At 53.4% G+C, this 27237-nt stretch overlaps 1 protein-coding gene across 1 annotated transcript; it reads right to left on the bottom strand.

Annotated features, from left to right (window-relative positions):
- Window positions 1-375: 375 nt before the first annotated feature.
- On the bottom strand, window positions 376-22184 carry LOC144946291 (endothelial transcription factor GATA-2-like). The gene is made up of 5 exons (XM_078875176.1): window positions 21896-22184; window positions 15630-16262; window positions 3764-3909; window positions 2131-2256; window positions 376-681 (listed from the first exon to the last, which is right to left on the bottom strand). Exons 1-5 carry the CDS (start codon window positions 22182-22184, stop codon window positions 376-378), a joined length of 1500 nt encoding a protein of 499 aa, XP_078731302.1.
- Between the last annotated feature and the right edge of the window lie 5053 nt (window positions 22185-27237).

Raw genomic sequence — 27237 nt, 5'->3', positions numbered from 1 at the left:
GACTGAGATTGTCAATCTTTAAAAAAACGATGCCACAAAGTGGGGATGTACATTCTCATCCCATTATTTAATCACCCCCCCCTCCACCCCCTCCCATCCATACCTCCCCCTGCTGCATTCCCGTGGTCATTCGCTACCAGCCTTCTGAAACATGTAATCAATTAAATCTTTAGAAACTTGAGCTTACAATTTCACCCTACCACTCCGAAAAGGTGGGCGGGGGTCAAAAGAATAAAATAAAATATAAAAAGGGCGCATTAGCGAACCCTAAAAAAAACACGATGACAACGATAGCAAAAAAAAGAAGAAAAATAAAACGGCTATTACCCGAACGAGCCCCCAACGAAAGCGAAGCAGTTGCCCTCGCCCGGTGCCTTAGCACATGGCGGGCACCATGCTGGAATGGTGGGCCGAGCCGAAGGACAGGCTCGCGGGCGGGTGCATAGAGGAGTGCGCCGGGATCACGTGGGCAGAATAAGGGCTGAGCGGGTGGTGCCCCAGAGTGCCGAGCGGTCCGACGAGTGCCGGAGCGCCGTAGTGGCCCTGCTTGTCGTGGAAGCTCTTGGCGTAGTCGTTCTCCAGCCCATCGCACACCACCTTGCGGTTCTTCTTGGACTTGCCCGTCATCTTGCGGTTGCGGGTCTGGATGCCCTCCTTCTTCATGGTTAGCGGGCGGTTTATCTGTGGTGGTGGTGGTCATGTTGGTGGCAGGGTAGTGGGGGAGAAGAAGAGAAAGAAATTATAAAGGTCGTGAGCACCTGGCTTTATGGTATACAGGAGGTTATGGGTTCGATCCCGATCTTGACGCCTGCTGTCTATTTTGAGTTTGCATCTTCTCCCCATGGTTGCGTGGATTTCTTCAGGTCCTCCAGTTTTTCCCTCCACATATATAATCAACGTGCATTTAATGTATTTGGCTACATTTCTCCACGATAAGGCACTTTGTTGAGCAATCATTTGTTGCCAGGTAGCTTCTGAAAAAGAGCTATTTCGCTCAGTAGGCCTTACCTGGTAAAATAAAAATAGTTATAACTGAGGTCGATGCAGCACCTTCGCGATCACGTGGGGGCAGGGGTGCAAGCACTGTGGGTGTTGTGGGGGCCCAAACACACCCAATATAAACTGAACTTAATTTTTATTTTATTTTACCAGGCAAGGCTCAATGAGCTTCACAGCTCTTTTCGAGAAGCGACCTGGCCACAAGAGAAAGCTCAACGAAGTGGCTTATCATGTGGAAATGTATAGTGGCCAAATACCCTCAACGCACGTTTCTAAATGTGTAGGGAAAAACCAGAGGACCCAGAGATAAATCCACACGACCACGGGGAGAGAGACGTACAAACTCCAAATATACAGGCGTCGCGGTCGGGATCGAAACCACAACGTCCTGTAATACCAGGTGAGGTAGTTAACATCTCGCCACTGTGACACCCTTGTTTAGATTAGGCCATGCCCTGTTTTAGGCCATGTTGTGTATTAGGCTTTTCCCTGTACAGGCCATGCCCTGTGTATGCCATGCCTTACATTAGGTCATACCCTATGTAGGCCATGCCTTGTATTAGGCTGTACCCTGTATTAGGCTGTAACCCTGTTTAGCCTGTGCCTTGAAGTATTCTGTATCTTGTATAAGGCCTTGCCCTGAGTAGGCCATGCCTTGTAGTAGGCTGTGCCTTGTTTAGCCTGTGCCTTGTAGTAGGCTGTATCATGTATAAGACCTTTCCCTGTGTAGGCCATGCCTTGTGTTATGTCGTGCCTTGTGTAGGCTGTGCCCTGTATTAGGCCATGCCTTTTATAAGGCCGGCCCTGTGTAGGCCGTGCCTTGTAGTAGGCTGTATCATGTATAAGACCGTGCCTTGTGTAGGCCGTCCCCTGTGTTATGTCGTGCCCTGTGTAGGCCATGCCTTATATAAGACCATGCCCTGTGTCGGCTGTGCTCTGTATTAGGTCGTGCCCTGTGTAGGCCGTGCCCTGTAGTAGGCTGTATCATGTATAAGATCGTGCCCTGTGTAGGCTGTGCCCTGTGTTATGTCGTGCCCTGTGTAGGCAGTGCCTTGTGTTATGTCGTGCGCTGTGTAGGCCGATCCCTGGCGCATGTGGGGGGCCCATGCCACGTCTGGGCCTGCAACGCACGTTGTGGAGTTTGTAGTAGAGGCCGCAGGCGTTGCACACGGGGTCCCCGCTCGCGTTGCGCCTCCACAGCGTCGTGATGGTCGTCTGGCAGTTGGCGCACGAGGTCCCCGCCCGCCGCGCCGCGGACTTCGTGCCGAGGTGAGGGAGCAAGCGGCAGGTAGACGATTCATTACTCAAATATTTGTTTTTGTTTTACTGGGCAAGGCCTGCCGAGCTATGGAGCTCTTTTGTAGAAGCGACCTGGCCACGAACGATAGCTCAAAATGGATTGTCGAAGATTATAGCAGTAGCCAAATACTCTAAACGGATGTTTCTAAATGTTGAGCGGACAACTGGAGGATCCGGAGAAAAATCTACGTGACCACGGAGAGAGACACGCAAACTCCAAATATACAGCAGGCTTCAGGGTAAGCGATAGAACCCACGACCTCCTGCGTACCAGGCGAGGGAGTTAACATCTCATCACACCATGTCCCACTCAGTGCTGAAGAATGCTCTCCGACTAATGGTGAAAGAGTTTTGGTTTTAGCTTCGTCCGTTTGCCCATAATGGAGGGGGGCACGATAACGCCCGCTGAGATAAACCCAATAGAGATGAATCACTTGTATTAATGTTTACACGCAGGCAGAGGTGTGTAAAGGAAGAGGAGGACTGTATGCTTGTTCATTCTGTTACTTGTGTTCCTCCATAACGACGCTAACGACGTCAAAATACCTCCAGAGTGGCTCGCTGGAGCTCACTTCGAGCGGAAGCCCCTTCCGCTAGCAAGGGCGTGAGCCGAGCACCTGCAGGGTCGAACCCTCGCCAGCCTCCACCTCCCACCCCTATCCTTGGCCAATCACTCTTCATCGCCGCTCATTCTGTGCGTGTGTGTGCATCATTGCACAATTACGAACTTTTCGGAGAATTTGCTACCCACGCTTTTCCATTTAATTTCATGGTAACGCACAGTGACTCACTGGTGTGGTGTACGTGTGTGCGTATTCTGAACTTCTTTCGCACCGTACGGAGCCAACCGTGCTAATTGGAGGTGCAGTGCAGTGTGGCAGTGCGGTGTGGCTGGGATGATGCAGTGTGTGATTGTGTGGCGTGGGCGCATTTAAGCACGGTTGTGGTGTGGTGTGGGCCGGTAGCATAGGTGTTGTTAGTCGCTGGTGTTGTGCAGCATGGTGTGGCAGTGTGGCATCGGGTGGCACAGTCTGGTGTTGTATAGTGTGGGCGCATTGTGGTGCGGTTGAGGCAGGTGGCATCGCCCCCCCCCCCCCCCGTTTAATCACATACCAAAATGTAATTACATGACATCTAGGCTGTGTGTGGCGGGATATATAAACTTTTAGGTTGAGGTGTAGATTTGTGCAGTAGTTTCAGGCTGCCGCGCCCGCCGCAATACGTTATAATGTAACCTTGTAAGCCTCACTTTGGCGCCCCTTTACCTTGGCGCCGGGGGACATATGTACCCCCCTGCCCCCCCCCTAGCTACGCCTCTGGTGCAGAGTGGCGTGGCACGGGATGGCACGGTGCGGCGCGGCAGTGTTGCGCGGCTGCAGCGCGGTGTTCAGGCGGGCGGCAATCGGTGAGTCGCTGGTGGGTGCGGCGCGTGGGTGCGTGGCGGCGTGTGGGTGCGTGGCGCTACCAGGCGGCGCTTGGGCTTGATGAGGGGCCGGTTCTGGCCGTTCATCTTGTGGTAGAGGCCGCACGCGTTGCACAGGTAGTGGCCCGTGCCGTCCCGGCGCCACAGCGGCGTCGAGGTCGCGCCGCAGTTGACGCACTCGCGGCCCTCTGATGGTGCGTCAGCGGGTGCCCGCACACACGCACACGCACACACGCACAGACGCACACACACGCACAGACGCACACACACACACGCACACGCACAGACACACACACACACGCACACACACACACACGCACAGACGCACACACACGCACAGACGCACACACACGCACACACGCACAGACGCACACACACACACGCACAGACGCACACACGCAGAGACACGTAGAAATAAATTAACACACATTGACACGCACACACTATGACAAAGACACAGGCACACACAGGCACACACACATATAGACAAACACACAGCACATAGAAATATAATAATACACATTGGCACACACCATAAGAAAGGCACACACACACACACAAAGCCACAGGCACACACACACACACGTGCACATACAAACATGGGCACATATAGATGCACCCACACACACAGAGACAAAGACACACACACACCGGCACAAAAGCGAACAACAAAGATGACTATTAGAATGACCCCGAGCACAACACAAACATCCACGTCACAAAGAGTCTACGGGACACGGGGGGGGGGGCTGGGGGGGGGGGCTCCAGGCTATGAGAATAAGAATTCGTTCACGTGCCTCGATCTGGGACAATCAAGAAGCGCGCGCTACGATCACTGGGAATCAACGCGCGGAGCGATACGGGAGTGCACGGACGATGAGCGTCCGCACAAATGCCTAACCGCTCCTGTTGAGTTATAAGGAGTGGGCTTAATGTATTATTAAATGTATTATTTTCTCTTTCTACGTGACTTTCCCGAAAAAACCAAAGAGGGAGTGGGCTTGTTTGACCATACTTCACCATGCCGGTGGGTGCGGGTTGATGTAAGGGAGGGAGGGAGCCCCACGTTCAAATATCACTCGCCACTGATACCCTCCGGATTGTATGATCCTTCCCAGCCGTGTACCCAGTGTCAGTAAAGTTATACGATTGTGACCACGCACACTCACATTTGCCGGATTATAAGAGGCACCCTCCCCCATCGCCCGCAACGTTTGCTTTAAAATACAAGGGGAGAGGGGGGGGCTGGAGGTGTGTTATGTCTAATACTCTGGGGTTCATGGTAGCCTTTGATCAGGAATCGAACTGAGGTTGCTGAGTTCATAGGTCAGCTCGCTAAACCACTGTGTGTGTGCCCACCATTCGGTAAAGTAAGAGAGCGAGTGAGTGAGTTCAAATTCCGGTTTGGAGGTGACGATTGACTCGGTCAATCATCCCTCCCTTTGGGTTGGAGGGGGGTCGATAAAAGAAGCACCGCTTCGTGGTGGAAGTCACAACAGGGGTTGTTCGACGGGGATAAAACTTGGCCCCGCCATATGAATGTGGAATGCCTACCGCTGGCTCGGCAGGCCTGTAAGCGGGAGGTGCGCACCAATGCCTCCCGGAAGCTGCCTATTTTGAGCCAGGAAATCTTACACGGCTACCCTCCGTGCGTTTCCGTGCAATTGCAGGATTACATTCGCGAACATTTCACTCGGGTCACCCACCCACCCACCCCAACCACCAACCCCCTCGCCAAACACAAACCAAATGCTGCCACGTCTGTGACTTTCGACTGTTTGGGGGCCCGGTCAAAATTGAATTACCACGAACCTCAAACTGCACTCAACGAAGAAAAAAAACCCGCAGAGGAGGAAATCTCTCAGAACTCGTGCACACGCGTATTTATATATTTCAAAGCTGGCAATATTGTTAACAGATAAGGGTTTACCCAGCGATGCATTAGTGCGACTGGCTTGAGAAGTAACCCCTTTTCACCTCCCCTGCCACCTGTAGCCGTTTAGGGCAGCACAAAGGGGCACGCTGTGACGAGCTGTAACACAATAGGGCGGCGCGCTACTATTGACAGGTGAGACGCGGTCGTCGAGTCGAAGGTTCTATTTTTTTTTTGCTGCACAAAAGGAACACGCAAAAAAAAAAAGTTTAAATGGGAATGCGAGGCCAAATGTCTGCGGATCGCCTACGGGGGGGGATGTTAGAGAGGCGGTGGGTGGTGTAAGGATGCAGGGAGTAGGGGGAGGGGAAGGGGAGGAGGAGGGTTCCGAGGAAGGATTGGCAGGTTAAGCGTCAAGAGTTCATGCGAGCTTTGCGTATGAGATGCGGGCTGAGATGCGTCTGCTTATTATTCCCCCATTTTGAGACGTAGACCCACGATTGGCAGTCTTGGTACCCGTCGGGGTGGCAACTGCTGGCAGTGATTTTCTCAAAGCGTGCAATGTCTCGATCGCAGCGGTGTTCGATAGCAAGTTCCTTGTGGTAGCTGGGCTGTAATGAACAACGTCAGTCGAGAAGGGGCACCGTAGTGGATATGAGAGGTAATATCGCTTCGGAAATTTAAATGACGTCAATTTGAAATATCTATTGAAACTATTAAACTATAAACAATTTTTTTTTATTCTACCAGGTACGGCCCACTGAGCTGAACAGCTCTTTTTCAGAAGCAACCTGGCCACAAATGACAACTCGACGAAGTGGCTTATCACGTGGACATGTATAGCAGCCAAATACCCCAAAGGCGTGTTTCTACATGTGGAGGAAAAATCCAGAGGACCCGGAGAAAAATCCACGTGGCCATGGAGAGAGAGAGAGACGTAAACTCCAAATATACAGCAGCAGGAGTCAGGGTGGGAATTGAACTCATGACCTCTTGTATACCAGGCGATGTAGTTAACATCTCACCACCAGTCTCTGCCTTATCACTCTTCTATCGCTAGACGAGCATCAGTAATCTTGATTTGAAAGTAATGACCACTCACCAAGCCACTTACCCACCCACCCATCCACTCACCCACCCACTCATTCACGCACCCACCAACTCACCCACTCACCCACCCACCCACTTACCCACCCACTCACCCACCCACTCACCAACCCACTCACCCACCCACCCACCCACCCACCCACTTACCCACCCACTCACTCACTCACCCACCAACTCACCCACCAACTCACCCACCCACTCGCCCACCCACTCACCTACCTACTCACCCACTCACCCACTCATCCACCCACCCACTCACCCAATCACCCACCCACTCACCCACTCACCTACTCACCCACCCACTCACCCACCCACTCGCCCACCCACTCACCTACCTACTCACCCACTCACCCACCCACCCACTCACCTAATCACCCACCCACTCACCCAATCACGCACCCACCCACAACACTTCTCTGCTTCTTCCCTCGCCCTGCTCCAACTTTGAGAATTCCCTCCTCCCATCACCGTCCCCCCCCCCCATGCTGTTATAATAAAACAAGAAATGACTTCGCTCATTTCAAGAGACGTGTAAACTCTCGTCTGGGAGTCAAAGTCGTCGCCCGCCACTCAATTCAGCAGCGTCGGCGCGCACATCTCCCGTTTACAGCCCTGCAGAGATCAGCGGTGGAAATTCCACATTCCTATGACGGGGGCTGGTCCCGTTGAAGCCTCTACGGTGGGGTCCCGTTTTGCTGAGCACAGGCCCAGAGAGGTCTTCCCGACAGACCTGTTCTTCACCTGAGGACGGCTGCTTGCGTTGTGGCCGAAACGTCGTGAGAATTGTATTTTATTATGTTTTATTTTTATTATTTTATTATTTCCCTTCTACGTGATGACTTTACCGAAAGAACCAAGAAGAAGATGAACCCCAAACAACGCCAAGCGTTCAGCAACAAGCAGCACTGGCCCCACCAGTCTGCCGAAGGCCACGCGTGGGTTAACGGTGCCTTGTTTCTGTCGTCTGCCGTCAAACGGCTCTGCTGGACGTCGTGACGTTGATTGCATTGTCGCTCTTTACGAGCTCATAATGTCATTGGGTTGATTTTTTATGACGTGAAAAGCAGGGCTGGAACACTCCCACCCCCACCCCCCACCCCCCGATTCTCCGACCTCGGGCAGTAAGCGGCGTCGCATCTGGGTTTGTGCAGAACTCCCAAAAACACGCCCGGACTGCCAATCTACGGGACACATCGATAGGCGAAGGCGCAGCCCGTGAAAGTGCCTGCACGGGTCCGTGTCTCTCGCTCTATCTGTGTGCTTCGAGCAGGGGTCGGCAAACCTACGGCTTCCGAGCCGCATGCGGCTCTTCAAGGGCTGACGGTTATTCAGTATGGACCACCGTCTCGCATTCACCGCGCAGTGCATTGTTCCGACTCGTTAAATATTGAGGTTTTTAATTTACTGAATTTTACCAAAAATGTCTCTTCTTGTTATTTTGGTTGCCGACCCCTGGCTTAGAGGGGGGGGGGGGCTCTCTAAAACGGCTTCTTCTTAAAGGGGTAGCTTGGCCTACTCTTCCCACGCTTGGCCAGGCGTCTCGGAAGCTGTACGGTAAAATGTATCCACACGGCAACATGTATCCACACGGCAACATGTGCGCAGTCAGTTTAAACGCGAGTGCTGCCATGGGTCGTGCGCTATGGGACTTGCAGCACGCCAGAGGCTTGCCGGAGATCTGACCTCCCGGCGCGGCAGTTGAAGCAATGGAGAACACCACCCCATCCCACACCACCCCGCTCAACACCACCCCACCCCACCCCTCACCACCCCACACTGCCCCACCCCGCCCCACCCCACTCCACCCCACCCTGCCCCGCCCCACCCCACCCCACCCCTCACCACCCCACACTACCCCACCCCGCCCCACCCCACTCCACCCCACCCCGCCCCACCCCACCCCGCCCCACACCACACCACCCCACCCCGAAACACCCCGCCCCACCCCACCCCTCACCACCCCAGACCACCCCCCACCACCCCGCCCCACACCACCCCACCCCTCACCACCCCACCCCGCCCCACCCCACCCCGCCCCACCCCACCCCACCCCTCACCACCCCACCCCTCACCACCCCCCCCGCCCCACCTCACCCCACACCACGCCACCCTGGTCCTGGCCACCACAGTTCGTCGATTTGAAGGTGGGGTGAAGTGAGGGTACTCCCACCTCTTCCAAGATGGAAGGTTAAAATTTAGGGTTGGGGTGAAGAGAGGGTGGGGGGAGGGGTTGATTCGACTCATCATCTCTCCCTGGTCATTACAGACGAGGACCGCTCTACGGGACTAGCAACTGTGGCTCTAAGATGGATAGACTCGGTCCCTGGCATAGCAATGTGACATTTCCACCACTGGCTCTGCGGGACTGTAAAGAGAGATAGAGAGAGATGAACACCACTGCCTCAATCGAGCGGGAACTTACTCTCGACTTGAATAACAAACAAAACTTTCCCAATGCAGTGCGCTAACCACTGCGCCACCACTCCCCGCCAATGGGCGCCGCGGTGGCTAGGAGATGTTAACTCCCTCGCCTGGTGTACAGGAGATCGTGGGTTTGATCCCGACCCTGACGCCTGCTGCTGTATATTTGGAGTGTGCGTGTCTCTCTCCCCGTGATTTTTCTCCGGGTCCTTCAGTTTCCCCCTCCACATTTAGCTTGAACGGCACGCGTTTTAGAGTTTTTTTGGCTGCTATAAATGTCCACGTGATGACGCTGATGATAAGCCACATTTGGTTGAGCTATCATTTGCCAAAGCCAGGTTGCTTCTGATAAAAACACATATCTGAATAGCTCAGTGGGGGGGGGGGGGGCGTTAACTGGTTCAAATAAAAACAACTTTTTAAATCGCCTCTCTAGATCCCTTTGGATCCCGGCGATGGGGTGGTGGGTGACGAGCTGGGTTCGTATCGCCGCTTGCCTGAACACCGCCGTAGCCAAACCCGCCCTTCAGGTGTGCGCGCGTGTCGAAAGGGCCGTCCATAAATGACGTCACGAGATTTTGGACGATTTTTGACCCCCCCCCCTCGTCACACGGCGTCACAAAAAGTCAGACCCCCCCTCAAATATGACGTCACAAAGCTCAGCCACCCCCCCCCCCCAAAACCATATTTCCATTTTGAAAATAAAACATGCTTCAAATCGCTTTAAAATATTGTCATTGTCGCACGTATTTAATGTGGCGCTGCACTCTGATGTTGTAGGAGTGTTGTTATAGCAATTAGTGTTGTTATAACAATTCTATATTTATTTAAAGTTGCGCATTTTGATGTGACGTCACATTTCTCAAACCTTCCCCCCCCCTCGTCACACATCGTCACAAAAATCTGACCCCCCCCTCTAGGTGCGTGACGTCACTTATGGACGGCCCGCAATGAGTACCTGGTGCAGGTTCGCAGCGCAGCGCGCTAACCGCTCCACCACCGCTCACCCCCCCTCCCACGCACACACAACAACAACAACCGCAATCCACCACGAAGCGGCGGTGACCTCGCCCCAGCGCTCGTGCCAGGCTAGGTGCGTGAAGTGTCGAGGCAGAGAGATGACGCAGACAACAAAGACGAAGACAGCGGACACGTTTCAGATGAGGCGCGTTCATGGACACAATTTTTTTTTATGAAAGCAAATTAACGTGCACGTGTTAATTAACTTATTTATTCGAATTCTCGTGGATTGGGGGGGGGGCACGTCTGGGGCCACACTAAAGGCCACGAGGGGGGGCGATTGGGGGGGGGGCACGTCTGGGGCCACACTAAAGGCCACGAGGAGCCGCTGTGTCTTGGGCCCTCCTCGTCCTCATCTCGACCCCCCTCAACTCGTGACCCACCCCACTTCCCCCTTCCCCCCTTGTGGGAATGGTGAGGTTCATTGAAAGTTCATTGCAGGTAAAGTGTGGTCAGGCTCGCAGATGCACGTGGTCACACGGCAGCACGCACGCGCACGCCGTGCACAGACAAAGGCAAAGCTCCCCCGTATAGCCGATGGGGCGCGGGTTGTTGCGGTCAAGTGCTGTTAGTGAGCGTGGTAGCCGATCAAGGACTGGCGCGGCAGGCGCATCGAGGAGGAGGGGTGGACACATACAGACACACATACAGACAGACACACGGACACACATACAGACAAACATACAGACAGACAGATGTACGGACACACATACAGACACACATATAGACAGACATACAGACAAACATACAGACATACAGACACACATACAGACATACAAACAGACAGACATACATACATACACACAGACACGCAGATACACACATTTAGACACGTACGTGCACACACAAAGATCCCCCGCATAGCACACATGCACGTACACATGCACATGCACGTACACATACACATGGACACATGAGCACTACACACACACGCACGCACGCACATAAAGACACACCACACACACCCACACATAGCATAAAGACCCCCCGTGTAGTCTTCACAGACTGTAGGGGCAAGTGCTGTTTGCGAGCACCTATGAAGGCCGGCACGCACACGAGGGGGTGGTGTGGCCAGCACGATTCGAGGGCGTCGTTGTCTCCCCAGTGGCGATGTCTACACGACGCACCAGGTACTCATTTGAGGCTGAGTCGACCTAGGGGAGGCCATGGACCGGTTCAGATTATCGTCACTGGCGTTGGCCGTGAGCGGGAATCGCTACGACTACCGCTCCCCCCCACACACACAGACACACGCACACACACACATTCGTACACACACAAAGACAAAGATCCCCGGTATAGCCTTAACAGACTGTTGGGGCAAGTGCTGTTAGCGAGCACACACACACACACGTGCACACGTACACACACACACACACGTGCACACACACACACGTACACACACGTACAAACAAACGTGCACACACACACACAAAGGCATGTCTCGTTAGTGCTATTAGCCGTGCCTCCGTATGGTGCCGGACGCCACGTGGAGTAGAACTCTTGGCTGGTCATGCCTTCGCTCATCTCACTGGGGATGCCTTCACCTGCTTTGCAAAAGCTGGCCGTCAGGATATGCAGTGATGATAATGACGATTGATTAATGATGACGATGGTGATGATTATAATAAGACAACAACAATGCTGCTTCTGCCCTCTTCATGCAGTGTCTCCTGCACGCGACCACATCTCGCTTGAGACGCTGCACACAAACAGTGGGGGGATTGGGGGGGGCAGTGTTTGCTTTGCACATGGAGGCAGCCAAAGTGTTCTCCCCGTGTGAGTCTATTGGTGGACATGTGCGTCCACATGTGTCTACGTGGGTCCATCGGGCTATTTGTGAGTCTATGGGTCCACACGTGAGTCACGAGGTGTCTATGCGGGTCTATGGTTCGACATGTGAGTCTGTGTGTCCACATGTGAGTCTAGGGGTGTCTATGCCGGTCTATAGGTCTCAGCGTGAGTCTTTGGGTCACCATGTAGTGCTATATGTGTCTATGCGGGTCTACGGGTTTCTGTGTTAACCTATGCGTCTGTCGGTCTCAGTGTGAGCCCGTGGATCTTTAAGTGACTCCATTGGGCCTCTACGTGACGAGCTGGGCTCAATGCTGCTTCGTTGCAGCGTCTAAATGCGGACACATCTCAAGACGATGGGCAGAAACAGTGGCAATGTTCATTGGCATGAAGACAGATCGAGAGAGAGAGCGAGCGTGAGAGAGCGAGCGAGCGAGGCAGTCATACATAGGCAGGGTAGCAGCAGAGGAAGGTCTTGAGCCTGGACCTGAACAGAGGCAGGGAAGTCGACAGCACGGACAGCTCGAAGGAGGTGGGGGGGTCGGAGTTCCGGGCAATGGAGAGGGCATCAGAGGAAAAGCTAAAACAAAAATATGTTAAAAATTTAATTTTACCAGGTAAGACCCCACTGAGCTAAATATTTCTTTAACAGACGTGGCCTGGCTATCACAAATGATAGCTCAACGAAGTGGCTTGTCGTCACGTGGACATTTATAGCAGCCACATGCTGTGAAACGCGCGTCGATTCTAAACGTGGAGGGAAAACCCAAAAAACGCGGGGAAAAAAACGTCTACGCGAGCACAGGAAGAGAGACAGAGAGAGACAGACACACCACAAACTCCAAATATACAGCAGCAGGCGTCAGGGTTGGGATCGAACCCACGACCTCCTGTACACCAGGCGAGGTAGTTAACATCTCCTAGCCACCGTGGCGGAGAGTCACAGCGTTGCAAACAAACACAGCCACCGCCCTTTCAATTAACAATTCTTAATTGTGGATGTCGACAACGACTGCGCTTGGAACGAGGAGGTCCCCGCATCAGCTCAGACAGGTTTCCTTTGCCTGCAAGACGAGCGGTTCACCAGCATTAATTCGAGGCAAGCCTGACTCCGCTAACACTCTGTGCGTCGAAACTGATCCAGACTTTGGCTTGTCTTGAAACACTGGCGGATGGGGGTTGGGTATGAAATATATATATTTTTTTGAATGCCCAGAGGCGGATGGATACGTGGAGAGAGGAAACATCGCCCCTGTTCGTCGATTTACTCTCTCCCGCGCGGTGAAGAGGTTCCCGTCCACGGTTTGATCGAACCGCTTGGGGGGAGTGTTCAGATAGACAACAAGGAGGAGGAGGAGGAGGGCGAGGTGGATTGTGCGGGATAAGCTATCACCGTGTGGGTTGTCCAGGGTCAGGGCCAAGCGGAGTCTCAGCGAGCGAGAATTCCTCTCTCGTTAAAAAAAAAACACACAAGAAGCATCATTCAGCGATCGCTGCCGCTGCTGATGACGTTGCACAAGCACGCGTGCCCTCTCTGCTCGGTCGCAAACTTCTGTTGCAGCTGCTGCTGCTCCGATGGCTCTCGAAGCCCGCGTGCTCGCTAGGAGGGTTGCTACATCCCTCCTTCCCCAGATTGACCCGCGAGTTTCCGCCGGAATTTTCCATCGATCCTCTCCCGGTGACTATTCAAAGCAATCCCGGGAGATTTTAATAATGGGGGATATTTAAAAATAAACGAATTTTATCATAATAATAATACTCAGAGTAACACAAAAAAAACATCTCCCGGAAAAGATGTTCAGTCAGAGTTTGGCAACGCCGCTCGCTTAGGCACATGCCTGGTTTGTAAGCGGTCACAGCCACGTGGTGCGTTGTGGAAAGCTCAAGAGACCGGGACGTGGCAGGCCCAAGCCGCAGTTCCACGCTGGAGCTATGCCGCAGTTAAATCGACGGACAGATACGGGTTGCCATTTAGCCTCAGACGATCCCACGGTGGTGACTCGTGCGTGCGCGTGACACGTGCGTGCGCGCGCGTGACACGTGCGTGCGCGTGACACGTGCGCGCGCGTGACACGTGCGTGCGCGTGACACGTGCGTGCGCGGGATGCGTGCGTGCGCTGTGACGCTGCGAAAACGAGCCCGCGTGTTCGTGTCACGGGACGCGCATTCGTGAGCACCGCGTCGCACGAAGTCACCCCACGACCAAAATCACCACGGCGGCAAGCTAAGCAAGCGCTGAGACTGGGAAGCCACCTGGAGCGGTGGCCACTGATAGACAAGCAGGTTTCCACAATAGGGCAGTGTGTGGGTTGACCCCGTGTTCGATATGCAGAGGGTTCGTGCAGGGGACATGTTTGATGTATTCACCAACCCGCACTGACCAGCATGGTAAAGTATGGGTCGAATAACCCCCTGCCCCTACGACCGATATGGGACTGGGAGGCCTTCATCCAGCAGCGGATTGACAAAAGATCTATGCTTGTACAATGTGGGACGTGAACAGTGGTCGTTCTGTTTAACACGTAGAGGCTTTCGCGACCAAAGTCATCCATAATTAGAGGTTTTCTGGGTTAGATCACATAGATGTACGTGATCTAACCCAAAAAACGTCCATTGTGAGTGGTAGTTCTGTTGACTCACCTCATAGCCATAGGAATGTGGAATTTCCAACCACTGGTTCAGGCCTGGAGTAGGATTTCGAGCACTGCCCCCCTCCGCCCCATCGCAGGACCCCTCTCCCTCCACTGTCTCAATTCCATAAACAAAATTTGACCTATCCACTTGGAGACACCGTATTCACCAGACTCTTGATTATCCGAGGAGCACGGTAATTGTGTCCGCCTCGCATGGAACACAGTGCAGACAGCTGTGATGCAGCTCTACTGTAGCACGCAGGGCCATTGACACACCGCCAGCAGGCGATCACACGGCGTGCCGCGGTGGTGCATTCTGGGATGAGTGTGAAGCGGTGGCAGCACTTCCGCTTTTGCCACCACAGAAGCCGAGCCATTGCCGCCTTGCCTCGTGCATCAACGGACGCGTCGGGATATCTATACTATGTTGAACTTCTTTCGCACCGTACGTTGCCAAACGTGCTAATCGGACGCGTGTAAGGCGACGACGTGGCGACGCTCCGTCGTCCACAGTGAGCGCTTGACTTGCGTCACGTGCAATGGTAGCCCCCTGCCCCCTGGTCCTGCTTTGCCCCGAGCCAAAATTATTTTGGACATCTCTGCACGGTCAACGTATTACGATGGATCGGCTCGGCAAACTATGCAGTGGGAGGAGGGAGGCGTGGTCATGTGACACCACGGCCGGAGGCTCTGGCCGCTAGACCAACTAGGCGATTACATCGCGGTGGCCGTAGCTAAAACCAAAACTATTCAAATTATTTTTCATGTTACCAGGTAAGGCTCCACTGAGGTGTAGCATAACTCTTTGTTCAGAAGCGACAACGGCCATCAAAAATCAAAGCGCAACGTAGTGGCGTATCATCACGTGGACATTTATAGCGGCCAAATACTCTAAACGCCTGATGTTGATTTTAAATGAGGAGGTAAACGGAGGACCTGGATAAAAATCCATGCAACCACCACGGGGAGAGAGAATATTCAGAGTCAGGATCGAACCCACGACCTCCTGTTTACATGGCAAGATAGTTAACATCTCGCAACCGTGGCTCGCTCTGCGTACCTGTGGCCGTGCGGGCCTTGTTCTTGTGCTTGGGCGTGAAGCTGGAGTTGGAGCTGCCAAGGAGGCCGGCGTGCGAGTAGAGGGCCGGCCCGTAATCCTGCCCGCCAGCGCTCAGGTACGGCGGGTACATGGGGATGGGGTGGTGCGTCGTGGTGGCTGGCACACCTCCACCGCCTCCACCGCCGCTCTGCTCCCCTCCCCGCGACGGGCTGCAGTTCTCCATCTTCATTCCCTGCTGCTCGGCAGCCGTCATGAGGCCAAAGTGGACGCCCTTCTGGCCGCCACCGCCACCGCCACCGCCGCCACCGCCGGCACCGTCCTTCTCCTGCCCCGGCGCCGCCTCCGGCGTCCCGGGGTCCTTGGGCGGCGTGGGCGGGAAGCCGAAGAGGTGGTGGTGGGCCGCGGGGCTTGCCGCGTGGTACGGCGCGCTCACCGGTCCGCCGGGGTGGTGGTGGTGGTGCTGGTGGTGGTGGGCCTGGTGGGCCGCGTGGGCCGCGTGGGCCGCTTGGGCCGCGTGGTGGAGGGCCCACGCCGGCGGGCCGTGAGAGGCGTGCCCGCCCAGGGCCTTGCCGCTGTCGAGCCAGGGCAGCGCCGGGTGGCTAGCGAGAAGGTGCGGACGGCAGACTTGGGCACCTGCAGAAAGGGTGGGGGGGCGGGGGGGCAGTGGTGAGAATTTCCGCCGGTTAACGGTCCCCACAACATTGGTGTTCCTTACCCCCCCACCTTACCCGCCCCCCCCCCCCCCCCCCGTACTTTACACACTGATGTCAATCCCCGTGCACCTACTTTACCGGGGGTAACCGCGCCGTATCAGAATTGGAATATTTATTTATACTGCAGGAGGAATCCGATGAGCTACGAAGCTCTTTTTTGCAGATGTCCGGTACGGGCACGGGGTCAAAACGTTACAACAACAAACAATACAAAACAACACAATAGCAGTACGAAGTATAGGAAAGATAAACAAATCACTTCAAAATACAGATAATGCGCGATATATGATTGGAGGCTGGAGATGAGAAGACATGGTCCGAGATGTGGCGATGTGTGATTGGTGACTGGGAATGAGGTGACGGGGATGAGGGGAGGAGGAGGAAATGGGAGAGGGGACCGTGCGGATAAGGGCAGACGTCGTAGGGGGGAGGACGAGAGGAGGGAGCTGTGGATGAAGGAGCGAGCTGAGAATGAAGGAGGGAGCCGTGGATGAAGGAGGGAGCTGTGAATGAAGGAAGGAGCTGTGGATAGAGGGAGCTATGAATGAAGGAGGGAGCTGTGGATGAAGGAAGGAGCTGTGGAGTAAGGAGGGAGCTGTGGATGGAAGGAGCTGAGAATGAAAGAAGGAGCTGTGGATGAAGGAGGGAGCTGTTAATGAAGGAGAGAGCTGTGGATGAAGGAAGGAGGTGTGGATGAAGGAGGGAGCTGTGGATGAAGGAGCGAGCTGTGGATGGAGGAGGGAGCTGTGGATGAAGGAGGGAGCTGTGGATGAAGGAGGGAGCTGTGGATGAAGGAGGGAGCTGTGGATGAAGGGAGCTGTGGATGGTGGAGGGAGCTGTGGATGAAGGAGGGAGCTGTGGATGAAGGAGGGAGCTGTGGATGGAGGAGGGAGCTGTGGATGGTGGAGGGAGCTGTGGATGAAGGAGGGAGCTGTGGATGGTGGAGGGAGCTGTGGATGGAGGAGGGAGCTGTGGATGGTGGAGGGAGCTGTGGATGGAGGAGGGAGCTGTGGATGGTGGAGGGAGCTGTGGATGAAGGAGGGAGCTGTGGATGAAGGAGGGAGCTGTGGATGAAGGAGGGAGCTGTGGATGAAGGAGGGAGCTGTGGATGAAGGAGGGAGCTGTGGATGGAGGAGGGAGCTGTGGATGGAGGGAGCTGTGGATGGTGGAGGGAGCTGTGGATGGTGGAGGGAGCTGTGGATGAAGGAGGGAGCTGTGGAGTAAGGAGGGAGCTGTGGATGGAAGGAGCTGAGAATGAAAGAAGGAGCTGTGGATGAAGGAGGGAGCTGTGGATGAAGGAGGGAGCTGTGGATGGAGGAGCAGTATGGGTAGTGCTCGGAGTAGCAATGGGTAGTAATATGGCTAGTGCCAGGGGTAGTAGGGCTAGTGATAGGGCTAAGGGTAGGCCTGGTCATAGCTGGGGGGCAGGGCAGAGAGTAGCAGCAGGATGGACTAGCCCAAGGGTCGACAACCTGCGGCTCCGAAGCAGCATGCGGTGGCTCTTTAAGCACTGTTGCTTCGTGACGTTATTCATTCAGGACTAACACCGTCTTCGTATTCACCACAGCGCATTGCGGCCACTTTGACCCAATTAAAAAAAATGCCTCTTCTTGTTACTTTCCGCACATATGTGTCGGATACTCAGTGGGGGCGGAGGGTAGACACGGGGGTGGTGGGAGGTGTGGATGGTGACATCACCACATGACGTCACTTGCCCACCTGCTCGCCCACTGAAAAAAAACTCAAATAAAAGTTTTTTTTTTATTTTACCAGGTAAGGCGCCACTGAGCTGTATAGCTGCTTTTCAGAAATGACCTGGCCACAAATGATAGCTCAACGAAGTGGCTTATCACCCGATACTGCCAATTAGTAAGGGTTGTCACGTAAACAGAACATGCCAATTCGTTACTAGTACAGCACATTGGTGTGTTGGAGAGCCAAGCCACAACATTTACAATCCCTCTACATTTTTCTAAAAAAAAATTAAATGTGTAGGGAAAAAGCAGAGGACCCAGAGAAAAACATCCATGCTACCATGCAGAGAGAGACAAACTCCAAATATACAGTTTAACACGTAGGCTTATGCGACAAATATCATCCATAATGCAGGTTTTTGGGGGTTATATTGCATACATATAAATGTGTCGTTCAACCCGCCACCACCCGACACTAGTAAATATATAAAGGCGTCAGGGTCTGGATCGAGCCCATGACCTCCTGTATACCAGGCGAGGTTGTTAACATTTCGCCACCCCCACGACATGCCGGCCAGCCAGAAACTTTTATCCTAACATAGTACGATGACATTTACCCAGGAAAACTACGTGTTTTCTTTCAGGAGGGTCCAGCTGTTACTTTGGGATGTTTTAGCCGATATCAGTTACAATGTCGTTGTTGTTGTTGTTGTTTGTTTTTAGCTCGAGGAAGACACCGGAGAACACAGAGACAACGCAGGCAGAACAGGCGGAGGACAAAACAAACTCCGCACTGCAAGGCGACCGAGTTGAGCAATCAGACCCCAGCCCCTTATTGCTGTGAGGCAAGGCCGTAGCCATGGAGTCAACATTGGGGGGACCAAATCTTCCAGAGGGTCTGGGGGTCCCTCCCCCCCCAGAAAAAATAAAATGAAAACGAATTTCCTGCCATTTCCTGCCTATAATATTAAAAAATTCGCTAACACATGGGATGGACTTTTTCTTTTTACACAATAATGTCTAATAGTGTATTGTATTACATTGCTCTGTTTTTTTCTTTTTTACCTTTTCTTGTTTCATTGTATGTAATGGCAGAGATTCGGGATTAAAAAAGTACAACCATAACCACAATCATATAAACAGACATCTATTTTATAGCAATATATTGGGGGGGGGGGGTGGGACATTCTGAACATATTTGAATATTGGGGGGGGGGGGGATGTGGCCCCCCAATATATATTATAATTACGGCCTTGCTGTAGGCACTGATGATTACACCTGCTGCCACCCTCCCGCCCAAGATGGCTGCTGCTGCTGTTGTTGTTGTCGTCACATCGCTACCGGCGAGATGTCAACTACCTCGCCCGGGTTCAATCTCCTCCCCGATGCCTGCAAATTTGTAGTTCGGACATCTCTCTCCCCGTTGGTCGCATGGGTTCCGGGCCCTTCAGTTTTCCCCTCCACATTTAGAATCAAAGTGCGTTTAGGGTATTTGGCTACCGCTATACATTTCCACGTGATGATATTGATGATGAGCCACTTCGTTGACTCAGAATTTGTGAAAGCCAGATCGCTTCTGACAAAGGGTCACATATGAGCTCAGTGGGGCCTTAGGGGCCGGCCATAAATGACGTCACGCGATTTTGGACGATTTTTGCCCCACCCCCTTCGTCACACGGCGTCACAAAAAGTCAGACCCCGCCCCCCTCAAATATGACGTTACAAAGCTCTGCCCCCCCCCAAACCATATTTCCATTTTTTAAATAAAACATGTTTCAAATCGCTTTAAACTATTGTCATTGTAGTGCTTATTTAATGTGGCGCTGCACTCTGATGTTGTAGGAGAAAACATTTATTAAAAAGTCTATTTAATTAAATAGAACGTGTTGTCTATATTTATTTAAAGTTGCACATTTTGATGTGACGTCACATTTCTCAAACCCCCCCCCCCCGTCACACATCGTCACAAATGTCTGAACCCCCCCCCCCCCTAGGTGCGTGACGTCATTTATGGACGGCCCCTTACCTGGTGGAATAAATTTTAAAAATAATAATGATTAGTCCTTGTCTACCTCCACCTTCACTCTCCTCGCTTCCCCCTGTTCCACTCACACGGCTTGGGGCGGCCGCTGTTTCTCGTTGTCTTCGCCGGGAGTTCGAACTCCGCGTTCACAATGCGGCTCTGCGCTTATTCAGCAGCGGTTCTCAGACTTTGTTTGGCGACTATTCTGCCCCCTTTTGTTGAATTTAGTTCCAAACAGAGGAGCCCCCCCCCTTGCCTGACCCGACGTGGTTCTGAGAAATCACCGTCTGAATGATGAACGTGAATATCTTAACCAATTGTCCACTTTGTGGGGTATTCTGGCCAGCCAAACTCAGCGGACGTTTCGATCGCAACATTTGCGATCGGAACGTCGTCGTTTTTTGTTATTTTTTTGTTATTTTTTTGTTATTTTCTTGGAACCTATCTACATGACTTTACCGGAAGACCCAAAGCAGATGAGGGTGGGGTAGTTGTTGTTGGTGGTGGTGTTAGGGGGACGCAGTCGAACTTGCGGAACGCGTCGATTACTTTGTCCCACGTGACGCAAGAGCTCGCGCCGGATGATAATAATAATTATAGTTCAATTTGTAATGCGCGCAAATTTGCAGACGTAGTGGCCGCAACTCAGAGGCGCGGAGCCAAGCTCAGAGTCGCTCGAAAGCACGTGGTTGTAGAGGTGAGTTTTTAAGTGTCTCTTGAAAGAGGCGATTGAGGTGATGCTGCGAATGTGCAGAGGGATATCGTTCCAGACTGTTGGGGCTGCCACCGAGAAGCGGCACATAGACATGACCATCCTGGATCTTGGTATCAAGAGGAGGTCGTGAGTAGTCGCGCTGCGCAGGCATCTGCCGTGTGCTGAGCTGCAAGTTGTCAATAATGAAGAAAGGTACGGGGCGGGCAGGCGGATATGAAGGCATTGTGGCAGAGGCAGGCGGTCTTGTATGTGACGTCCCTCGCAACCGCGCGGGATGTCCTCAGACGCAGCCTTCGAGCGCGCGCTCTGCGTCTGAGCGCGTTTCACGCCGACGATCTCTCCCGGAGCCTCATCCCTCCCTGAAACGCCCGCGGCTGCGTGATTGTCAGCCGGCGTGAATGCCACCCCAAGCTCCGTCCGTGCGCACATTAAGAACGACGCGCACGCTCGCTCCCTCCGATACGAGAGAGAGAGAGACGGGGATGGGATCATGATGCAGGAGGTGACGGTGTCACGTGGGAAGCACATACAGAGAACGTATTACGACTATTCATTTATATGTTTACCAGGTTAAGGCCCCACTGAGATATTTAGCTCTTTTTGAGAAGCGATTTGGCTATCACAAATTATTGCTCAACGAAGTGGCGGCTTATCATCGAGTAGAAATTTATAGCAGCCAAACACTCCGAGCGAGTGTTGTCGATTCTAACTGGGGATAGGAAAAACCGGAGGACCTGGAGAAAAATCCACGCGACCACGAGGAGAGAGAGAGAGACACCGCAACCTCCAAATATACAGCAGATGTGAGGGTCGGGATCGAACCCACGACCCTCCTGCACACCAGGCGAGGTAGCTAACATCTCCAAGCCACCGTGATGATGAGAGAGAGAGAGAGACACCACAACCTCCAAACATACACCAGGCATCAGGGATCGAGATCGAACCCACGACCTCCTTGCATACCAGGCGAGGTAGCTAACATCTCCTAGCCACCGTGATGATGATGATGATGAGACAGACGCAGACTCAATTCACAGCAGGCATCATCAGGGCCGGGTTCGAACCCAAGACCTCCTGTATACCAGGCGAGATAGCCACCGTGGCTCACCCACAAGCGTACCGTGGGCCTGCCGGTAGCCGTGGAGGCGAGCGCCGGGCCCCGTGGCGTAGTAGGGCCCGTGCACGGGGGCCACGGGACCATCCAGGTGGTTGAGGAAGGCGTCCAACTCGTCGGCCGGCATGAGCTGCCCGGCCGCCCCGGACTCAGGCCCGTAGCCGCCGTGGCCTAGGTTGGACTCCACGCCGTGGTGGTGGCCGTGGTGGTGGTGGTGCTGGCCCGGGGCGAGCGTTGCAGAAGGCCCGTGAGGGTGTCCGAGCCACCGGCCGCTCTGCTCGACGCTCCCTTCCATCGCGGCGGCGGCGGTGGAGGAGGTCTATGCCAGCGCTTCTGCAAGGAGGAGGGTGGAGGTGGTGGAGGTGACGATTATGGTGATGGTGGTCGTGGTGTCAGCACGTGTCCATGGTGGTGGTGGTGGTGTTGATAGCGGTGGTGGTGGTCGTATTGATGGTAGTGTGGTGGTGGTAGTAGTAGTTAGTGGTGGTAGTGGTGGTGGCATCGGGGAAGATAGGGAATGAGGTAAGTAGGAGAGAGAGAGAGCAACACAGGTGAGAAACGGACATGAGCTGCGAAAGCAAAATAAGAATATAACAATTTAATTATTCCACGATCGCTTTGTCAATCCACTGCTGGGTGAAGGTCTCCCCCACGCCGCGTCGGTCACGTGGGCTGTTTGACCATACTTCACCCTGCCGGTGAAGTGCGCGTCTGTGGAGAAGCTGAACGGAGGGGGTGCTCAGGGGTCGTCGGATATCTCTCGCAACTGATGTTGGCCGTAGCCGGGAATCGAACTTAGGCTGGCCAGGTTCACAGCGTACTCTCTAGGAGTGTAGGATCTCTAAGTGAGTTTACGGGTCACTATGTGAGTATATGGGTATCTATGTAAGTATATGGGTCTCTATGTACATCTATGGGTCTCTATGTGTGAGTTTATGGGTCTCTATGTGTGTATATGGGTCTCTTTGTTTGAGTATATGGGTCTCTATGTGTGAGTTTATGGGTCTCTATGTGTGTATATGGGTCTCTTTGTTTGAGTATATGGGTCTCTATGTGTGAGTATATAAGTCTCTATGTAAGTCGATGGGTCTCTATGCGTGAGTTTATGGGTATCTTTGTAACTATATGGGTATCTATGTAAGTAAATGGGTCTCTTTGTACGTCTATGGGTCTCTATGTGTGAGTTTATGGGTCTCTATGTGTGAGTTTATGGGTCTCTATTTGTGTATATGGGTCTCTTTGTTGGAGTATACGAGTCTCTATGCAAGTCTATGGGTCTCTATGTGTGAGTCTATGGGCCTCACTGTGTGAGTCTATGGGTCTCTTTGTGTAGAAATGGGTCTCTATGTGTGAGTCTATGCGTCTCTATGTTTGAATATACGAGTCTCTATGCAAGTCTATGGGTCTCTATGTGTGAGTCTATGGGCCTCTATGTGTGAGTCTATGGGCCTCTGTGGTGTAAGCATTGAGCCCCATTTGCCCGGGGTGTCCTCTCGACCCTGGGGCCCCTGCATCTTGTGGTGGGCAACCGGCGCAGTTGCACCGCCTGCGCACTCCGTGGTGGGGCCGTGCACCGGGCGGGCTTCTTTAATTTGGAACGCGTCGCATTTTTGTGTCTTTGCCAGAAGTGCTCCAGAGACTGCGGGGATTTTGAGAGTGTGGGAGGGGGGGAGCGGTGGCGCTGTGGTTAGGGGACTGCGCTACGAACCAGCAGACGACTCAGGTTTGATTCCAGCTCACGCGGCCCAACACCGGCGCGGAATATCTGAACCGGTCCGATGTCTCGCACGCATCAAATGAGTCACCTGGTACGGTGTGTAAGCAACAGCAGTGGGGAGATAAAGACGGCCGGGCGTGGTGTTTGACACACCACCCCCACGTGTACAGTGCCGGCCTTCATCGGTGCTACTCGAGAACAGCACTTGCCCCAGCAGTCTGTTAGAGGCTATATGGGGGATCTTTGTTATGTCCCTGTCTCTGGCAGATTAATAACCATAATTCCTTCCAGTTCCCTTTATTAAAACGAAACGTCTCATCGACCATAATTGCTGTCAAACGTTCTGCCCGTCGCGCAGTCAGTGTCACACACACACAGGCGCGCGCGCACGAAAGACAAAGATCCCCGTATAGCCTGAACAGACTGTTGGGACAAGTGCTGTTAGCGAGGACCTATGAAGGCCGTAACGACACACGAGGGGGTGGGTGGCCAGCACCACGCCCGGCCGCCTTTGTCTCCCGCATCAGGTACTCATTTGACGTTGAGTTGACCTAGGGGAGGCCCATGACCGGTTCAGATAATCGTCACTGGGTGTTGGCCGTGAGCGGGAATCGAACTTGGGTGGCCGGGTGCGTAGCGCAGCGCGCTAACCACTACACTACCGCTCCCCGCACACGCGTACCCACACACGCGAACACACACACACACGTACAGACAAACACACGTACACACACACAGGCGTACACACACACGCGTATACACACACGCGTATACACACACACACGCGTATACACACACACACGCGTATACACACACACACGCGCATACACACACACGCGTACACACAGATGCTCGCGTGTACGTGTGTGTGTGTGTGCAGTAGTACAGCAGTTAGCGCTACGAACCCGAGCTCGATTCCTGGCCACGGCCAACACCGGTGACGATTATCTGAACTGGTCCTGGGCCTCCCCTAGGTCGACTCAGCCTCAATTGAGTTGCGGGGAGACAAAGGCGGCCGGGCGTGGTATCGGCCACCCACCCACTCGTGTGCCGTTCCGGCCTTCATAGGTGCTCGCTAACAGCACTTGCCCTAACAGTCAGTCCAGGCTATACGGTGGGTCTTTGTCTTATACGATAATAAAATATATACCGGAGATCCCCGCTTTTACGACACAATAAATCCATGGAACTCCCTTCATATAACGAGCCCGTTTTCCCATAGTACAAACAGGAAAAACGCCACTTGACGATGTTGTTGCGTTTTTTTCCCTTTCCATCGGCCGTGTTTAACGGGGTGGGGGGGGGGCGTTTCATTCGGCAAAAAAAATCCACGCGAAAAAAAACCCTCGAGAAGAGCAAAAGCGCCGAAGCCACATCGGAAACCAGACAGAATGTGGGTTCGGAGTCGTATCGGAAGCTGCGAGTTTTGACGGCGTAAATAGAACCAGTGACATTTAAACGTCGTAAATCGGGTACACGCAGTAAAATATACAATAACCTGGATCTGTCCACCTGTACGTGTATATGTATCTTTCTATGTGTATGTATGTATGTGTATATGTCCATTTCTATGTGTGTGTGTGTCTGTATGTGTATCTGTGTGTATGTACGTGTATGTCTTTTTCTGTGTGTGTGTGTCTCTGTGTGTGTCTCTGTATGTATTTACGTGTATATGTATTTCTCTACGTGTGTGTGTGTGTCTCTAGTCCGGCAAAACAACCCCCTACCTCCTCATGGTGCCGGACGGGCAATGCTGTCGTGGGCAGTGCTGTGGGGGGAGGGCCAATTCCGATTGGCCTTTCCCCTCATGGCATTTGTGACCACCACAGCGACCAAAAGGGGGCTATGGATGGGTGCGAGGGGCTGGTAACCCCTCCACCTTAAATTAATTACCACTAAACCACGACGGAAATTTTTAATTAATAAGCTTGTGCCGGAGGCCCCGGGGGGACAGGCGTCTATGACGTCTCCTGGCCAAACCCCATTTGGCGGAGCCAGGAGACTGAATCCTTACCCTCGGGGCTCCTCCAGAAACAACAATAAACCACTGCGTGTGGCCATGTGGGATGTTCAAATGCTCACTGCGGAGGAGAGGCTGCCACTCCTCTGTCGGGAGCTGGACCGGTACCGCCTGAATTTATGTGGTATTCAGGAGGTCCGGTGGACCGGCTCTGGCTCCTGCAACCATGAGGGGTGGACAGTCCTCTTCTCGGGGCAGGAGACTGCCAAACAACAGGGAGTGGCTCTTCTTCTGAACAAAATAATGAAGGGGGCGTGGCATTGAGGTGTTGGAAGCTGTAAGCCTCAGGCTACTTTGGGTTCGCCTTCCCATCCATCAGAGGTCAGGAGTGGTGGTCGTGGTTACTTATGCCCCCACTGAAGACGAACATCCGTGAAGGGATGCAGGCAAGGCCGATGAGTGAGATGCCTTCTATGACCTCCTGTCACAGATCCTAGCTAAACTGGCCCCTCGGGATAGTCATCTTGTTGGGCGACTTCAATGCCCGAGTTGGTCATGATGCTGGCACCTGGTCTGGAGTGATTGGAAGGCATGGGCCAGATCAGCTCAATCAAAACGGCAGGAGGCTGATCGATTTTTGTGCAGTCCATGGGCTTGTAATTACCATCGGCGCATCCACACAACATCATGGATGCATGCCGGGTCAAAGCAAGAACATCTTCTGGACTACATAGTGATGGAACAGCGGATGCGGGCCCATGTCCTTGACACCAGGACCTACTGTGGAGCTGATCTGCCCACTGACCATCGACTTGTCATCTGTAAGATGCGCCTGCCATTCTTCTTCTCCAGTGGTGGGTGTTCACCCAGAACCAAATTCAAACCCTTAGTGGCATGGTCTCAGCTAGCTGATGAAAGTTGCAAGCGAGAATTTAATCATCGCTTGCGGCTGGGGTTGGCATCGTCCCTCACTCCTCCTGTTGTCGAGGGGAAATGGGCGAGGTTTAGGACTGTGACTCATGTAGCTGCAATGGCTGCTTTGAGTACGCGGTCCAGACCTCCCCAGAGACCCTGGCTGACATAGGAGGTGTTCAAGCTGGCTGAGTAAAAGCGACAGGCCCACTCTCATCGGCTGCAGCATTCCACGTCAGAGAATGAGGAGGCTTGCCGCAGCCTTCGCTCAGAGGTTCGGAGAGCCGTGAGGCGCTGCAAGGATGGGTGGTGGTCGCAGGTTGCTGAGGAGATGGAGTCTGCCTCAATGGCCCGCGATCACAAATCCCTTTTTAATTCTATCAAAAAAGTAACCTGCAGCGCCACACCTATTACCATCATTAGGGGAAAGAACGGTGATCCAATCTCCGACCCCCAGGAACCGGTTTGCAGATTTGCTGAGCATTTCTGTGAGGTCCTGGGGGAGTGGGACATCCCGCAGCCTGGATAGCAACGTGGGACAAAGTGGGAATGACCCTGCCGAGGCTGCGGTGCCTCAAATATTGGTGAGTGGCTGGCTGAGGTGCTATCTGTTGAGGAAGTACTGAAGGCAATCCAGAGCCTGAGACCAGGAAAGGCACCGGGCAGAGATTATCACCCAAGCGAAATGCTGAGGGAGGGTGGCGTTTGTGCACATACTGCCCTACATGACATCATAACAACAGTCTTGACCACTGGACG

The sequence above is a fragment of the Lampetra fluviatilis genome, chromosome 40 (genome assembly GCF_964198595.1).
Source record: "Lampetra fluviatilis chromosome 40, kcLamFluv1.1, whole genome shotgun sequence".
Lineage (NCBI taxonomy): Eukaryota > Metazoa > Chordata > Hyperoartia > Petromyzontiformes > Petromyzontidae > Lampetra > Lampetra fluviatilis.
Note: the sequence above shows the minus strand (reverse complement) of the source record. Positions and strands in the feature narration are given on the sequence as shown.

Coding starts and splice junctions, on each gene's coding strand:
- LOC144946291 (XM_078875176.1), bottom strand. CDS start 22,184: ATGGAAGGGAGCGTCGAGCAGAGCGGCCGGTGGCTCGGACACCCTCAC. Junction 16,263..21,895: donor CGGCTACCGGCAGGCCCACG/GTACGCTTGTGG, acceptor CCCTTTCTGCAG/GTGCCCAAGTCTGCCGTCCG. Junction 2,257..3,763: donor TCAAGCCCAAGCGCCGCCTG/GTAGCGCCACGC, acceptor CTCGGCACGAAG/TCCGCGGCGCGGCGGGCGGG.